The following is an 18,500-nucleotide window of genomic DNA, read 5'->3' as shown; positions in this document are numbered from 1 at the left end:
TTGAGTCATTTAATGGGGTTACAAGGAGTTTTAAACCATATTTGACACACATTATTATTAAAAGTTAAAGGACCAGTGTGTGGGATTAGTAGCAGCGACTCCAATCAAATGAATAAGAGAAGCAATGGTGGCCATGAAACTCCCGAAAAACATAAAAATAAAATGGCACAATATGGTACCTTTAATAAATGATGACTTGGTAAATCATATTTGGTGTCATGCATTCATTCTGTCATCCTTTTTAGCTTCTACAAATCAAGGCTTTCCTGCTGAAAACATAAAACTATGATTAAAACTAAATAAAAACTAAACTAAACTAGTCCATTCCTCAAAATAAAAATAAAACTAACTACTTAATCACTTGTTAAACTAACTAAAACTAAACTGAAATTTAAAAAAAACCAAAAAAAACTAAAACTAATGAAAATTTCAAAGCTATAATAACCCTGAATGAGACAACACGACAAGTGCTTTGTGAGAGTGATTCAACATGATTCACTCGTATGACGATGTTTATGGCACATTAATATAGGGACAGTGTGAGAGCTCTTCCCCTACTTCTCCCTCTCTGCTAGACGTCACCGTCTCTCCAGCGTGGGTCGTCCTAAAGCCCAGCCCATGGAAATAACCCACAATAACCTTTGGCTGGGCGTCAGCTCAGCAGTATAGCTACCCCTTTTCCAGTGACGCAATTTCTCACCTGGGCTTGGGAGATGCAAAACAAGGTTCAAGGCTATCTCCAAGATGATTCCCACAGGAGAAAAAAATATGACAGCACAACACCAAACAGTCATGAATGATGGGGTATTTCAGACGGTTAAAAGTTGATTTTGAGAAATAAGGAAAAGTCTCTCTCTTCTCCCAACCTTAAGGATTGCTTGGCTGTGAAATGTTTAAGTGGATTATGGTGTGGCTGTTATGACTGGAATTAGCATAAAGCACACAAAGCATGTCATTGACAGGCCTGTTAAGCTGTAACTTGTGACATTAGACTTTTATCTGATGCTATCAGCCTGTGGAAACAACACAATCTTCCATCCTACGGTACCTGCATTATTGTTACTCAAATGACAAACCAAGGAGGAGAAAAACCTGTTATTGACCAGTGGTGGAAGTAACAACATACATTTAATTGCGTAATGCTACATTATTGCTACATTATTCCTCTACTCTGGATTTCAGAGAGAAATATTGTACTTTTTATCCCATGACAACATTTATTTTAGACCTTTAGGTACTAGTTTATTTTAGGAATTATATTTTACATACAGTACAAAACAAATGATAAGGTTAGAAATTATGATGCAGTGATGGAGATTACACTAACCAACAGTATGTTAAATTTAGCACAATCTCAGTCAGCTACAGCAGTAATGCTTCTTGATATTTTAAGTACATTTTGTTTCTGATTGTATTGTTTTTGTTCTTGTACTTGAGTAAGCAAGTAGTACTTCAGGTACATGGAAAGGAAGTCTGTGGTGTGAGAGGGTACAAAAACAATAGAAGTGTTTCCTGGAGTCAAAGTCCAGATTTTGAGGAAGACCTCCAGTTTTGTACTTCCTGGTCTCTTCCTGTTTGGTAAATATACTCTTTTGAAATGTGGCACTCAGCTAGAGGTCCTGGAGTGTTTGTGTACGTGTCAGATAAGGTGTAAGGCGTTTGGAAAGCACTAGGGTATGTTGATTCTACAATGCCCCCTTCTGTCCTCCATTATTTGCATGTGCTTGCTTGTATAGCTGTATAATTCTCATGCGGATATAAGGAAAATGCATGTGCAGGCCAAAGTTGCATAAACCTACTCCTATTTTCAACCTCCTAGATGGCACTGTTGGGCCACACAAAGGTTGAGCCCGGTCTGATAACAGACTTGCAAACAGAGGTTATGCTGATGCTGTGGGTTACAGTTCAGTGTTCGGTGGCATTGGTGTGCAGCCCCGTGTTTCTAGGGTGTGACTTCCATGATTAAGGCATCGGCGATAACATCTGACGATTTGATTCTCTAATCATTTTTCAAGCCTTTCCTTTTTGTTTCCTCTCAAGGTTGTAACCTTGAGTGCAGAATAATGAAACATCAGTCCTGAAAGCTCTTGCCAATGTGAACAGAGGCAGTTAAGCTCCCATCCATTCCAAACCTGATAAAGGTGATAAGGATCCAGCTTTAATAGGATCAGAGGCAGGGTTAAAAGGAAAGAGGATCTGCTCTCATTGATACAGACGCTGCAAGAAGCTTTAATGTTGATTGGAATTTATTCTGATGAGAAAATCGTGCTGACTTGAAATGAATAAGCAATTTTGACTGATGTGTTCTTGGTGTATGTCTAAAACCTGCTGGCGGTGATGTGTCTTTGTCCTCAACAGAGCTGAATGCAGAGGTAGGTACAGGTATAGTAGGTGCAGTCTAGAAGACATTTCAACATTCACTAAAAAGCTGATTTGTGAGTTTTGATGAAGTGACGCAGTGAATAAGGGACTCTGAAATAATTTTAACATATTGCTTATGTCTGATCTCAAATTCAAACTGAATTTAAAATAGCTAAGACTTCAGTAGCCTACTATATACATGGTGGTCAAGTTCCTAATTATACTCCAATTCCAAGTTAACCTGTTGTGGGGCCGACATTGCTCACCTTTTCTCTGTTTCTGTCTGTGATGTGTGCCCCCTTTACTTTTCTCTGCAACTCTGTACATCATTTTGTCTCATTATTCGAATTCCACGGAGCGCTATAGTCACAGGACTACCTGTTGCTGTGAGTTTTAACAGATAAAAAGAGTAAAAGAGAGACAGCCAACACTAGCTATAATGGAACAAGTAGCACTGAGCGAAGCTGCTGATGACTCGGCAGGTATTGAAAGAAAAGTACATGTTGGAGTTGTTATGGCGAACTTTTTAGCAAACTGCAACAACAACAGCACTGTAATTGTGTTTTAGGCCACCTGATGAATGCAAACTCAATATGCACTTATTAGCAAACAAAAAAGGGAGGAAAATTCATATTTTAGTCTGACTTCAATGCTCTTTTAATGTAGTGTGCCTAGTACATTTATGCCCTGAGGCCTCCTAACGTTTCAGCCCGACCCTGCTCATGACCTGGATGACTTACTATCTACATTCAGATAGATATAAAAATGATACACATATTAATCCTCTTTTGCTCCTGACCTATGATAAACTGTAGGTGTTGTCAGTGTATTCCTGCTTTCCTATTGCATCAAAAACAAAAATATAAACTCTCTTTAAATGCGGTCCAATGTGCAGCACTGCAACATGAATATCCCTACTGAGAAAAACGCAGTAATTACTGTGTCTCCACTGACAAGGTTACATGTCACCACTGATGTTCTTACAGTATCATTCAAATGACAGATGATTTCTTATTCACCGAGGATGTATTCCCGCTTTCTCTGTTGCAATTTCCCTGCTTTGATGTCATCTAATGAAATCATCAGGAGAATCAATCTCTCCTCCCATTCCCTCGACAGCCTATTAAGACCCAACGCTGCCAGAGAGGAAGTCGAAGCAAGGAGCCATTTTTCATACTTCAGTGAGGTCTAAATGTGGTAGATAACAAATGATGAAATCACAATAGTACACAAGTAACCATATAAATGAGTATAAACGAGCCTACTGATTGCTTGGAATTACACTCATGCACAAACCAGAGCAACTGCAAAAGTCACATCCGAGTCAATGATCCACACCAGCCTTGAAAATTCCTGATTATTCTTGATCACTCATGTGGTTAATATTATATACCAATTACTCAAGGACAAAGTGTCAATCAGAGCACTACAATTTGCTTTCCAATTGTTAACCAACTCCTAAATTACCCCTTTTTCAGAAGTTAACGCTACTTTATTACATCATAAACATCAGAACAATATTTCAAGCTCTGCTACTACATATGCCACCAGTCAAACCACACTCTCTCCAGCCCAGCTCTTTCCTAGGATGAAGACATTGGACGAGGCGTCAATCAGTTTCTGTCACAGCAAATCCCAGAGCAGGCGACGTGCACTCCCCTCACGGTTGGGCGGGCCCTGCCACTGGTGTATAGCCGGTAGGATGCTTTCTGACTGACACAACCATTAGAGATTGCTACGCCTGTCTAAATCTTCCCACCGTAATAGATTATCCACCGAAAAGGAGCCAATGAGGAGAGGAAGTATTCTGCCCTCTTGGATTCAGGTAAGGCTAGGCAGGACAGACAGATTGACAGGCGGACCATTTTCCAGTGAGCAGTAGACTCTGTCCAACTCTAGACTGCTGGTATAATGATGAGTGAATTCCAGCCTAAATATGCACAGACGAGGAACTAATGATAAGAAAGTGAATGAGTGACAGAGAAGATGAGCTGCGGAGGTGAATGCTGCTAGTGAAGAATGTCAGTTTGACAGATTCAATTTACAGACTCTGTGGCTTTGTACACTGTATTCACTGTATGCATTACAGTGACAGAGCATATAGAAATAACCTCGTATTTTTGAGTACACCCAAAGAGAATCTGCAGATCATGGAATGGAGCATAATGTAGGCCATGATATTAATGTTGTTAATGTTCAGCATAGAAATTATTTTGCCAGCAATAAAAAAAACTACATGAATATTTTATATAATGCTGTTAAAGCACCATTGATTATCTTTTTTTTGTTTTTTTTAGAGAAGAGAAAAAACCTATAAACACAACTTTCACACATTCTAACATTATAAGATTAATATATACCTAGCACGTTCACGCTTGCTCTCAAATACTCTAGATGCTCTAAATGCTCTGTGGTAACTAAGTAGTAGTTATCTGTCTGCTGTTTGGTGCTGGGTAAATGGCAGGGGTTTGATTTTCAAGCTTTATTAATAGGAATCAGCTACCTGTTGAGGCTGGAAGTAGGTTTAAGAAAGTGGTGAGACCGAACCGACAAACATGCTAAAACACTCCAGACTGCTAAGAAATTGTAATTGTAGATTTTATATTGGGAAATATAGAGTTAGATGACAATTCACATTACAAATAAGCATTTGATCCATTGTCAATATACAAATATGAATTAACTTTAAGTCAAGCTTGCAGACTTTAAAAATGTAAATGAAAATCAAATAAGGCCAAGAAACTCTGACAGAACAGATAGTTTACCTCTGACGTGAATTTATACTTAAAAATGATTCATCCATGTGCACGAGAAGCAGTGTCAGTGTGTGAGTGCGTCAACAAAACAAAAGGGCTGGCTTTGTTACAGCAGCAGCCTTCAATACTGGAAAAGAATCTCATGGCGTGAGATAAGATCTCTCTCTATCCACCATCTTCGACCGGTCAACAGGGAGTCCTTCCTATGTTTCCAGGGTCCTATGTTCCCCAGATTTGTGTGGCACATAATGGGAACGTGACAAAGGCTCCTATGTTCCCCAGTTCTACATATGTGCCCTCTAAGGGTCCTATGTCCCCAGCGTCTTATAATGACCACATTATATCGATTTACGATGCTCTCCACAATGAACCATGGAAGCTTTTTCTAATATGCTGCTATGTTATAAATCACTGTTAAGTGACAATAATCATGGTTTATGTTGTGATGGCTTTGCGGTTAAGGTCTGGTTAGGTTTAGGCACAAAACCAACTTGGTTAGGGGTTAAGGACAGATCATAGTTTGGGTTAAAATGATGGCTTGAAACGTGGTCTGGGTTAGAGTTACTACTTCCTTAAAGTAAGGCAGCCAAATAAAATGATACTAATTTATTTTGTCGTGTTTATATAGCTGATTTGAAGCCTTGTTCCTATAAAAAAACAACTATCCAAACATAGTAGGTGGGTTAATGTGTGTTAACAGAATATTGATCAGGGGAACATAGGACCCTGGGAACACAGATACGCTCCTGTCAACAGTAGCAGTGGGGACATTTATCATCAAACTTATTGCTTTTCTACCACTGAGAGGAAGGAGGAAGGCGAAAGAATATCACAAAAGACATCACCAAACAAACTGAGCTATCCTCCTGCTTCCAAGACCAAACAGTCTTAAGGTGTGCTTACAACAACACAACATTGTTGATTATTTCTGGGTTTGTTTCCATGCAGAGCAAAGATAAGAAGCTATCCATCATGGCCTCTGCCTTCGACCTGAAGATTCCATTATGGTCCGAACACAATATGTTCACAGTTTACACCGAGGAGCACACAAAAGCAATGCCAAGGAACCAATTTCCTCTTACCTTCATGAATAAGAATCGCATTCATCTTCCTCTGTGCACATTCATAAAGGCAGACACGAGCCGAGTGGAGACCCATTATCAATCTGTCCTTAACGTTTCAATGGTCTGAGCACAAACACAGGCTGGAGAGACCACATCTTTTCTGTTGTCCTTAGATAGGAATTGAGCCGGATTGAAAAGCTTGAACTGATTGTGTTGTCTAGAGGAAACCTTGTTTCTTTAGGCTTTTACAAGGATTTTCTTTTGTATTTTGTCGGGTATTTCTTATTTTACATTTTCGCTTTGTTCATTCATACATGTGCCTCCAACACCTGACGATAATCAAACTCACCCCCAGATACTCACCTTCAGATACACTGAGCTGGTACTTGTCAGATTGATTTCTTCACTCTGACATTCAAACCAAGCCTTCGCAATAAACCCCCCCCCCCCCCCCCCTGCTGTCCTCAAATCAACTCACACTGATAGAAGAGTGGCTTTCCATCAGTTCAGTCAACATTTATTCACACACAGGGGTAGGGTACACACTGCTTGACCACGTCTCCCCCTCTCCTTCACATCATTGTTATAAAGCAGATATGGAGCATTTTAAAAGTACAGTGTTTAAATGATACAAAGAGTCATGACTGTGCAGATAATAGAACAATGCTAAAGAGAAGTGATCGGGAACAGCTCTGGGTATGAATGAAGAACTGATACGACGCTTGACAAAGATGACAAAGGTCGATGTTAAATTACACCAGAGCCCCTCTCTTACCACAGAGTCACGGCCTAAGCTTGCAGAGGGGAGACAGGGACAACATGCCCCTGCCCACCCACCCACCCTCCCTGTAATGCTGGTAAGGAATCAAGACGACTGAGCATGTTAGCTCCTCTCCACATGAGTATAGGTCAGTGTTCAATCACATCAGGGCCACTTTGCCGTAATTGAGTGAGGGTTTAATGTCTTTTAGCTCCTCGGCTGCAGCGGACAGGCAGCGGGGAAGCAGCATTCTTCCTGTGACCCAACCCAGGCAGTGAGTATCACGTCTGCTCTGATCACAATTGGCGAGAAGAATGAATTTGAATGCGAGCGAGCAATAAATGTGATTGACGGTTATTTTCTGTTCAGAGGGATGTTTCTGTAGGAGAGCTGCCGAGGTGAAGAGAGGAATATATTTATAAGGATGTACACATTTGAACATTCACTTGCAAAGTTGGCTTTTATATTTTAAAGTTATCCTGAACACAAGCAACCTTAGCACTTGCAGTAAATTTGCCAAGTACAATGTTCCTTTTGTAAACCCCAATATAATTCACTTTCATTTGGATTCTGTTTTTGAGCTCCTCAGGATGTTATTTTCCTATTCCCCCTGCTATATTTTTTCCGATGCTGGTGAGAGACCAGCAATAAAACACAGCACGCAAGTCCAGAACACTGCGCTAATACCAGAAGCCATAACTACAAACACTGCCCACTGAAGAAAACATAAATCATGTGCATATAACAACTGTCGGAGCCTTATTCAGGCATGAGTGAAAGATGGCACCGAACAGAGATTTGTGAGTCTGCTGGGCTGTGTAATGCCATGTTGATTATTTTCCGAAGCCCAGGAAAATAAAACTGTCAGACTGCATAAATCATAATTAATTGTAATTAATGGAACCAGTTTTGTTCTAATCATCGCATAAATCGCTGAGCCCATTTCTGGTAAAAATGTCACCACTCACACTTTGTAATTGATGGCTTCTCTGAATCCATTTTGGGCATTTAATCATCTATGTAAATGGCACACATTACTCGGGAAGTGATTTAAATAGTGGGAATCTACTACTAGCAAACTATAACAATTACACAACTAATTGACTTTCCACTGTGTGTTGTAAAAGTTCGAATTAAGCTGCTCTAAAATGGATTGAATGAAGCTGACAGGTGGAAAACGCATCTCATTTTAAAAATCGGCATAGTAAGTTGAAATAAAATAGAAAACTTTACTCCAAAAGAAACACAAGAGGGATACAAATGACACTATATGAAATTTATTCCATTGGTAGTATTGTACAAGAATTATAAAGCTGGTTTGCTTTACATTTTACAGGTAAGTTTATACTGCTGTACATATCTGAAATCAAATACGGGCTGTAGCTGTAACAAATACACTAGGGGCTTAAATAAAAACACAAAAAAATTAGAAGTGGGGGGGTGGGGTGTCGGTGGGGGAGACGGAGTGGTTGACAGTTCCTGCTGAGATTTTGTTGGGTTTATCCTGTATACATGTGGAGAAAAAAAATACATACATATTTCCAGGGCATAGACCCTAAATATCACCGTCCACATCTGAAATGTTATTGGTTGCACTGTACCGACAAGTTTTCAGATGCAGATCCCACACACGCACGCACGCACTCATACAACAGCTATCCTTTCAGCTCCACTTTCATTATATCTAAAATCAGTCTGCAATGTTACATTTTAGCGCGGATGACATCGAACGCTCAGCGTGTTCTGACTGGAGCTGAATAAACAACAAATAAGGAAAACAAAAAGATGTAAAATATAAAAAAAAATGTTTACAATCTCTCAGCTTCTCTCACTCTGAAAGAAAACCCTATAGAGACTTGAGTATAATAAAACACCTCTCAGCCACTGCGAAGTTGCAGACTACTCCTCTTAACGTGTAAGCAGCTGCCGCCCTCAGCGCCCGGCTGCTCTCACTCCTTCCTGCGTTTTTTGTCGTGGTAGTCGTCCTTTGAGCGGCTGCTGGTGGAGGGCCTCTTGGAGCCGCCGTGCTGCTTAGCCTCCTCCAAGAACTTGTCCAGACCGAAGGGATCCTCCTCAAATTGGACTGGGCCTTCCCGCCTCTGCCCGTGGTCGCCGCCTGAGAACTCTTTGTCTGGAACAAACCTGATGGGGGGGGGGAGAAGAAAGAGCAGAAGGATAATTAGACTGTGCTAAAAATGCATAGTTGCTCAAACCGATGAGAGGAGGTCATTTAACCGCACAAGCAATCTTAGTTTTGTTGGACTCGTTTTTGTCCTTCAGATATTCTCAAAGCAGAAAAGAGGACTTAAAGATTGGAACAAAAAAAAAAAAAACAACTTCTAGCAGGTTTCTTCTTCGTTAACAGATGTACGAATGTTTTTCTTTATGAAGAGAAAAAAAGAGGACAGGATACAAACTATCAGGGTATTCCACGGAACATATGTTTTTATTTCTCTTGTTTTTTTTATATCTGGTTTTGCACGATGGTGTAGCACCCTGCAGCCAGCCAGCTATTCCTAAAGGACACTGACAAGCTGGTGACTAAACATATGGGACAGGCTATGCTCTGCTAGTGGAGTGTGGCACTGCTGCCCCAAGGACAAGAGCTCCTGCTGGGACATCATGTGCACGCCTGCCTCGTGCCTCAAAATAAAGCTACGACGACCTCAAAAATGATTCAGGCTCTCTTTCTTTTTTTCCCCAAGAAGGTTAAACTTCAACAGTGCTGATACATTTGCATGTCCTAAATTTGATCAACTGGAGACCCATTGTGGGCTGGGAGGAATTTTTTTTTACAAATTTTATATTACAAAAAAAAAAACCTTAAATTTTTAATGAGCTCTTCAGTTAGTGAAAAAAAGTGTTCTTAATTATGCTAATTAAGTTAAAGCAGTTACGAGAAATGATGTTTTTCCAAATGAATGTGTATTGTGAATGAAAGCAGCAATGTACTTGTGGTATCTTTATTGTGCATTGTTTAATATATTTTGCTTTTGAGGCGAATGTTACTCATCAAATCAAATCAGACAATCAAGAAATTCCTTAATTTGGGTTTTTATTTTTACTGAAGCACCTGAGCCAATGCTGCCTTCTCTAAAAAGAAGTGTGGTTTGGAGTCAATGTGCAGGTGGTGCTCCTTTCATCAGTGCGATTTTCCAATAATAATATTCATCATCATCATCAAAATTATGCTTTTTTGGAAACTGATAAGCTCCAATAACATAACATACATGACTAATAGTTAACAATACACAGTAAAATGTACCACTGTGTTACATTATACTATATGTTACTGTATTATACTATAATAGTACTATAGTGCAATTAACAATAAAACTAAGTCTCTTCTCTGCTGAGTGGTATTTCAATTGTTGGTACATATAGGTGCATCTATTTTTTTTTTCCTGTCTTTGACTCCCTGAAAAAGCACATTTATCAATCAAATCAGGTAAAACCGTACAGAAGAATGTTAGACAAATAAATCAAATCATGTCCAATTTGTTAATAAAAAAAACAAAGCAGTCTATAGTACCTGTTGTTTTGCATGAGTGTGTCGAAGTCATCTGTGTAGGCGTCCTTGTCTATACCCTTGCTGGGCCGGTAGATGTTTGAGGCCATGTCTCTGCCGCTGCGGAACGGCTGGTCGTACACGTTGTATGTGTCGTCCTCACCGCCAGCAAAACCGCTGTCCATACCCTGCAAAGAAACAAGAGAGAAAAACCCTTTCAGAAAAAATAAATATATATATATATATATATATATATATATGGTATACGCATGGTTAGTATCATGGAAATGTTAAGTAATTATAAATCCTTTACATTTATTACAATTTTATTTGTTTTTCAGCCACTTCATTTGAAGAGAAAGAAAAAGGATTTTATGGCTAATTCAACTATCATAAAAGATCCACATTAAAGAACAACTGCAACAAAAATCTGAACACCAGTGTTCAAAATTAACTTTTTTGTCCACCGACCAAACGGCTAGTCCATGTTCAAATTTAAGCAGCCACCCTTGTTTGTTTTTTTTGGCTGGTGAGTGATTCAAATCTAACAACCACTTGCCTATTTCACCAGCATTTGGCTGATGGCTGGTGTTAATGTTGAGCCCTGCAGAACACCCCTCATTAGTGAGACTCCATTTTTCTTTTTCTTTATATTTTGTATGCCTGCCTTTATTTTTTATGACAGATTGGACCCTCCTGGGCAGGGTCGATACCAGTCTAGAGACAATCTGTGAAAAAATGTTCTGCCATTCGTCACAGATGACTGTTTTTAGCTGCTCTTCGCTCGAGGGGTTTTTGTTGCCCTACCTTCCTCTTTAAAATACACTAAGTGTTTTTCTATTGGACTCTTGTGGGTTTTTGCAGTGTGTTTGTAATCATTGTCATGTTGGAAAATTCCTCTCCTGCCAACCTTTTTGAGACTGGGAGTCATCTTTTCATTCAATATTTGGGTGTGATGGTCATCTCGCCTACACCTGTTGAACTCACGTAGCCCCAAATCAGCACTCCGAAGTCAATGTGGCACTTTTCCGCCTATATTTTCAATTTAGTCTAACCTTTTATATTAACTTTTTAGTGATACTGCACAGAGACCTACTCAGTACTGCTAGAGTCTGGCAGAGCACAACAGTGGAATAGCCAAATCTTGTGAGGTGAGTTTCGGCCTGAATATAAATCTCTTAACTGGCTTTTTGCACCCACTAAGGAAATGTTTGGACCCTCAGCGATAAAGTTTGTTCTGCAATGAAGCATCAAATCCTATCCAAGTCCTCTCTCAAAACCCAAACCACTCAACACTGCCACTACTTCAGTTTGAGCTGAAACTAAACTTATTTTCAAAGACCGAAGCTGATATTTGAAGTGACTTGACTCTGCAAGGCAACTGTCTCTCTTGCCTCGACATAAATCTGTTTAAGAAATATTTTCTCTTTATGTCACAGAGCAGGCCATCATTCAAGTCTTGTACTCTTTTGCATTTTTTCGTGAAATAAAAACAAATCATCTGGGTTTATATTAATGCAGAAAGGTATGTATGATGTGCTCTAACCTTGCTCTGATTGAAGAGACGTTGGTCATACTGAGCCTCGCTGGAGGAGCGAGGGTTGGGCACGCCCAGAGCGATGAGCTCACTGATGTCCCTGTCCTGGTCTCGCTGCAGCTTCGACCTGGAACAAAGAACAATGTCTGAAATTAAGAGCTAGAAAAGTTTCAACAAGTAGTAAATATTATACTTCTACAAATAAGTCCAATACTCAAAATGCTGTGGCAACAAACATGTGAAGTCTCAAGGGAATGTTACATTTTACAGTGTCTTGTTAACATATTGTAATAATATATTGCCAAATTTGTTATGTACACCTTCAGTTACAGCATTAATTTATGATGAAATATGTGACTGTAATAAGTGGAAGTTTTTCATTTGGTTCTTCGTGACTTTAGATTTGACTGTCCTTTAGCTAACAGCCATTTCAAAGTTACGTGAAAGTTAATTTTAAGATAACAAGGTTTCTGGCTTCTGACAGCTGGAATTGTGATTATAATGAGCTTCTCCTCCCGAGTTTCACTTCCTCCACTTCTCCAGGGAACTGCAATTCCATCAACTGACAGCCTGACGGTGCACACACACACACACACACACACACACACACACACACACACACACACACACACACACACACACACACACACACACACACACACACACACACACACACACACACACACACACACACACACACACACACACACACACACACACACACACACAGTGACCACGCATCTCACATGCACAAACAGTCTCTGGATCGTTGCAGACAAGGACTACTGCCTGAGTACTCAGCTGGATCCTACTGCGTTTGTTCAGTATTACTGCTGGCCCCATGAATGATTCAGCAGTGTGCGGTGCATCTGTGTGTGTGTGTGTGTGTGTGTGTGTGTGTGTGTACGGAGGAGGGAAGGGGTGGATGAGTTCACATGTGGTGTGCTTAAAGTGTGTGTCCAGTACCTCTTATCAGGAGCAGCCCTGGAAATGTTCCTATCGTGCTGTCTGTCTTTCCTTCTGTCATGGCGGATCTCGTCACGCTCCCTGGCCTCGCCGTCCTCGCCACCTGCTGTGTGAGACGGGGAGTGGGGGAAAGATGGATGGAGGGGAGAAGGGTGGTGCAAAGAAACAAAAAAAAAAAAAAGCAAAGTAAATAAGTGAATTAAATACCACAAAGAAGGAAAAGTGGGAGACGGGTGATGAGGGATGTGTGTTGTAGGTGGCGTTCGACATGATGAATACAAAAACAGATGTGAAATGGAGTTCAAACGCAGCAGGAGAGGGAAGATAAAGTGAAGAGAAACTGTCAGAAATCGGTAAACTAGCAAGACAAATGTTGGAATTCATAACAAAAACAATGTCAGATGTTCAGATTTTGCATTCTCAGTCGATGTTACGCGATGCATTTAAATGGACATTCAAGGAATATCAGCAAAAACAGGACACTGTAATGGTGATGTTACTTCTACAGAGTGTATGTGAACTATCAGTAGAGAAGCAGACATATCATTTCACAGCTTACTGGTCCTGTTAACACTGGCAGGATGAAAAATGTTGTCATCACTTGTGCCAATCGTGTTACAGATTTGGAAGTGGCAACAACACTCATGATAAAGTCTGCTCTGCTCGCTCAGAAAACCAGACACCCACAGATACCACAAATACACACATGTATTTGTACAAATACACACATGTATTTGTACAAATACACACATGTATTTGTACAAATACACACATGTATTTGTACAAATACACACATGTATTTGTATGTATGTATGGTTGAAAAATGAAAAATCAGACGAACTAACTTTGTTTTCTCCACCGACACCAGGACTCACCTTTATCCCCGTGACTTTTAATTCCCGCTCTGCGATCTCGGGCAATTTGAGCCAGCTCCCTGAGTTTCTCCTCCTTCTTTTCTTTCTCCTTCTGGGCCATCTTCTTCTCCACCTGGGCTCTCATCTCCACTGCCTCCCTGGCCTACAGACACAACCAGCATTTCATTATTTAGTCCATTCAATAACAAAAGAAAAAGACACATATGCAACAATTTTGAACAATAAATGAACCACACACGATGCTGTACCTTTCTATCAGCGATGTAGAGCGCCTCGGCCAGCTTGGCAAAGTTTTCATTAATGTGAACTGTTTGCAGCCCCCGACCATCAGCAGCCAGACGTTTGTCCAGAGGAATGGTGTAGCCCTGAAAGAAACAATTAAGCATAATTAGAGAAACAAATGAGCAGAGAAGAAAAGGGTAATGAGTAATTATAACAATTATCATGAAGTCCTGGAGCCCTAAAAATTAAATATTATGCTTTATGTATATATTAAGTAGAAAACAGAAAAAGTGTAAAAGAAACATGCCTGCAGAGACTAATCAATGCTCACATTAAGAAATACAAATAAGCCCAGTGTTACGTTACCTTAGCGTTCTTCCAGTTAGAGATGCATGGAGGAATCTTCCACTCCTGCTGTTCTTTTACTGTCATCTAAAACAAAAGAGAGAAAATCAGTTAATGGAAGCAGCTTCATTTTGATTCATCAATTTCACATTCAAGCTCTAAAAAAATTGAATGAAGCAAGAATAACAAGAAACAACTCAGCCAAATGTGGAAAAGTCAACAATACCTTTCTGCTTGGAGAATGCATGACCGGGGCAGGGGGAGAAGGAGGTCCTCGAGGAATCTTCTTATTTATCCTGAAAGACAAGTGTAGACATCAAATGTAATTATGTTTTATGTTTTTTTAATAAAAGGAGAAGGGGCCAAGGAGAAACCAGTTACAGTAGGTCAACATAGATTTTAGCACTAAAAAGTGCAAAAACACTACCTGGGCAAGAAAAAAGGTCTGGTTTGTCTCTCATATTTTGAGTTATTGACACCAATAAAAACAAATTATACCATTAATTAGTTAAAAAACAAAAACTAATTCAAATTGTAAAACAATACACATATACATTATATTCACAGAGAAATATGAAAGTGTTTTGTTTGTGTGTCCAAAACAGCTCTACATATGGAAATCAGAATAACTCTACTGATAACTTTACATATTGTGTGTAAAGTAGCGAGGGACTGATGACAGAAACATGTTTACTTACTTGAAACGTGGCGGTTCCATGGGGTCTTTCTGCATTTCAACCATGCGGATGACTCTCTGTTTGGCCCCTGAGTTAAAAGCCACTCCCTGCTGGGACGGGGTGTATCTTTGGGGAGAGACAGAGAGGAAGAAGACTGTAACCTTCACACAAACACACAAATGCTTGCAGCTTTATTCACTGACGTAATTAATTCTATTCCCAAGCATGACAAAACAAAAACAGTTCACTTCCAGCTAATATTTTTTGTAAGAATTTGTCTTTAGTAGATAAAAGATAAGATTTAAAATTTAAAAGCAACTGAAAATATAGGATGATGAATAAAAAAAGGTAGGTCCCTGATCAGATTAAAGATAGGATGTGCTTTAGACTGCACTCCAGGAATTAGTCACTTTTCTGACAGCTCGAATACATCAAAGTAACTGCTAAATAATTTAGATCAGTCTGAAGAGCACAAGAACAAACATGAATAACTCAAGTCAAGACGACAGGTGTAAGTTTTCATGAAGACTGGTCTATGCGCTGTTGCCATTTGCTAAAAAAATGTGTCTGTTAAGTTTTTCTCACTGCTACAGTCATTCCCACATGATAATTCAACAAAATAGGTACTACAAGTGATAAAATATTTACTTTCCCCACTGACTTTCTGTGATTTTCAAAATGGTGCTGAAATCTGAACCCATACCTGATGTACTGTGCAGGAGCCTGTTTGTCTGCCGCTCTTACAGGCATGGCAGCAGCAATCTTTTGAGACACCTGCTTATCAAGGGCAGCGCGGGTCTTCTCCGTCAGCTACAAAAGGACACAAAACACAAGTCAGAATTGAAAGTGCAGAGACCGTGCTTACATGTAGATTGCTTAGAATTACAGTGAGAACAAACCTTAAAAATATCAAAGAACAAAAACAGATTACATTTTTTGTGTTCAGTGAAGCTGCTATGTTACAGTGTACATAACGTTATCGTTTCATAACATTGTAAATTGTATTGATTTTTAAAAAACAATTTCACTATATTTCCACCTTCAAATAACAAAATAAATAGATACAAAAAAATATAATTGAAATATTAAATATTTTGTGTTAAACTGTAAAAAATGTCTTTACTTTGCATCAACTTTTTTCACATTATTTAGCGCCACATCTTACCTCTTGTATAGCCTCCTCATCAGGTTTCTGTAGTTCTGGGGTGTCCTCATTCAGAACTTCTTTAGGAAGTAGGTCTGTGTACTTACTGAAGACCACCTGCAACAACGAAAAGATGAGAAATGTTTAGAAACAACCACTGAAGCAAGCTACGTGCTTTTATTTTGTAATCACATAAGAAAACTTTATGCAAGTGTCATAGCAAGACATTCATCTCTCATTTTAATGTGTGACTACTCGTTGCCCAATTGATCTGAACTACCAACTTCAGACAGAGCACGACAAGACTTGGTAGTTTCATCTGGGCTCGATATTTTTCAAGATAGTGTTTGTGTGTAGGAGTACTTTGCCTATATACCTTGTCCTTGTTCTGTCCTTGTCTTGCGATGGCGTCATATTTGATCTTTCCTTCGGCATCCACCTGCACCGCCAGAGCGTTGGATGTCTTCTTCTTCCTGCCCATCTCCAGAGGAAACTGGGCCACGTGGATCTCAGGAAAAGCACCTCCATCTCCAAAGTCCTACAGAAACACAGAATCAATCAATCAATATTTATTTATATAGCGCCAAATCACAACAAGAAAATCATCTCAAGGCACTTTTCGCATTGAGCAGATCTACACCTGTACCCTTTAATTTAATCCAAAGAGACCCAACATTCCCACATGAGCAAGCACTTGGTGACAGCGGTAAAGAAAAACTCCCCTTTAAGGTGAAGAAACCTCGAACCGATTGGGGTTGAGGGATAGAGAGAGAAAGGACAAAAACCTAACCGTGTGTAAGACATTTGTGGCATTGATCCCTTCACTTTATTGGGACAGTTTCCCAGCATTGATGCTTTTTCTCTTTTCTGTGTCCTGATTGGTGGTGCCTTGGGTACATATGTATGTCTCTTAGGTTGAATTTGTTGTTTCTACTGTACATTTGTTTGTCTATTGTATAAATGGAGGACATCATCTCATCTCACTGCAAAACAAATTTACCTATGGGTATCAATAAATTAACCTGAACCTGAAGAAGCCGGCCTGAACATAAAACATATCCATCCACTACTACATAAATGCTACCCAGTCACATCTTACACTGTTTAATCATATCTAAGATAACTCTGAATCTACTCATTTAATATGTACTGGCCCAAACTATATTGTAGTGTATGAGGTGTGGATAAATCAAGCTACAGTATAAAGTAAGTAGACAGTTCTGATTAACCGGGTCACAAATGTTCCTGTTGACACCAAGCGATCAGGTAACTTTACCACATACCAGGTTGATGTGTACTCATTAAATAAAAGTGTTTACGTCAAGTGAGCGTGGCACCCAGCCTTTCCTAGTTCCATAAGGAGCAGGCTCTCTCCGGGAAGAAACCAGGGCGGTGGAGTAGGACTTCTGGGCCCGGATCTTCTCCTCTGCCTCCAGCTGGTCCTGGGACAGCTGGGTCGGCGCCGGTAAAAAGCTAAACACACGAAGACGTATAGATAAGTGTGACGTTTAGTGGTAACGTGGTGGCTCAGCTCCTGTAAAGCCGAGCTAACATTAGCCGACAGAGACACCGACTAGCTTTACTCAGCTAGATTATCAAACAGCTAGCTAGCTAACAGCGTAGCAACATTTCTGGAACAATCAGATTTAATAATGAAGCTCAAACATCATTAATCGCCACATAGTTGATACATTTGTGTTGTGGACATGGTTGCGTGCGGCTAAGCTAACGCAGCTTACGATACAACTAGCTTTAATTAAATAAAGAAATAAAACAACAGCGCTCAGATCAAAAATATCAACGAGACATGTTAAGTGTGTTATCCCTGTCGACTATATCGTAATAGAAACGAGTTATGATCACAGTTTGGCTAATTAAACACACAAAAGGCCTTGTCGCGGTACTCACCTCGCCAGAGACATTTTCCTTTCTTCCTTAGCACTACACTGAGCATGCGCAGTGCGAGTATAGCAAACCTTAAAGTAGAACAGAAATGACTAGAGCTGTGTAGAATAGACAGTGTAATGTTAGACTCGTAATGAACCTGGTGCATCTTATTTTTTAATATAAGACAATGTAATTTAAAATAAATTGCCCTTCAAGGGATTAATAAATCTTGAATCTTGACAAACTTATAGCCATCACAGACTTTAAGATCTACCTAATTATAATTCAGACAAGAAATGCTCTAAACTTTGATTTACCAAAGCAGTTTTCATTTCTCAGCAAGTTGGTTTTGCTTTTTTAAATGAACAAATCAATCATCAATCAATCAGACTATATTT

The 18,500-nt window shown here is 39.6% G+C and overlaps 1 protein-coding gene across 3 annotated transcripts; it reads right to left on the bottom strand.

Moving 5' to 3' along the window:
* Positions 1-8,196: 8,196 nt before the first annotated feature.
* snw1 (SNW domain containing 1) lies at positions 8,197-18,142 on the bottom strand. 3 transcript variants are annotated; one of them, XM_062436874.1, is made up of 14 exons: positions 18,124-18,142; positions 17,535-17,688; positions 16,592-16,753; positions 16,237-16,332; positions 15,775-15,881; positions 15,093-15,197; positions 14,621-14,690; positions 14,416-14,481; positions 14,076-14,192; positions 13,828-13,969; positions 12,953-13,058; positions 11,996-12,113; positions 10,474-10,637; positions 8,197-9,083 (listed from the first exon to the last, which is right to left on the bottom strand). In XM_062436874.1, exons 1-14 carry the CDS (start codon positions 18,135-18,137, stop codon positions 8,891-8,893), a joined length of 1,614 nt encoding a protein of 537 aa, XP_062292858.1. In that variant the 5' UTR covers positions 18,138-18,142; the 3' UTR covers positions 8,197-8,890. The 3 variants fall into 3 exon arrangements, with proteins under 3 accessions (XP_062292858.1, XP_062292859.1, XP_062292860.1); XM_062436875.1 differs by having other exon boundaries at positions 12,953-13,055; XM_062436876.1 differs by lacking the exon at positions 18,124-18,142 and having other exon boundaries at positions 12,953-13,055; positions 17,535-17,697.
* Between the last annotated feature and the right edge of the window lie 358 nt (positions 18,143-18,500).

Source organism: Scomber scombrus, chromosome 17 (genome assembly GCF_963691925.1).
Source record: "Scomber scombrus chromosome 17, fScoSco1.1, whole genome shotgun sequence".
Classification (NCBI taxonomy): domain Eukaryota; kingdom Metazoa; phylum Chordata; class Actinopteri; order Scombriformes; family Scombridae; genus Scomber; species Scomber scombrus.
Note: the sequence above shows the minus strand (reverse complement) of the source record. Positions and strands in the feature narration are given on the sequence as shown.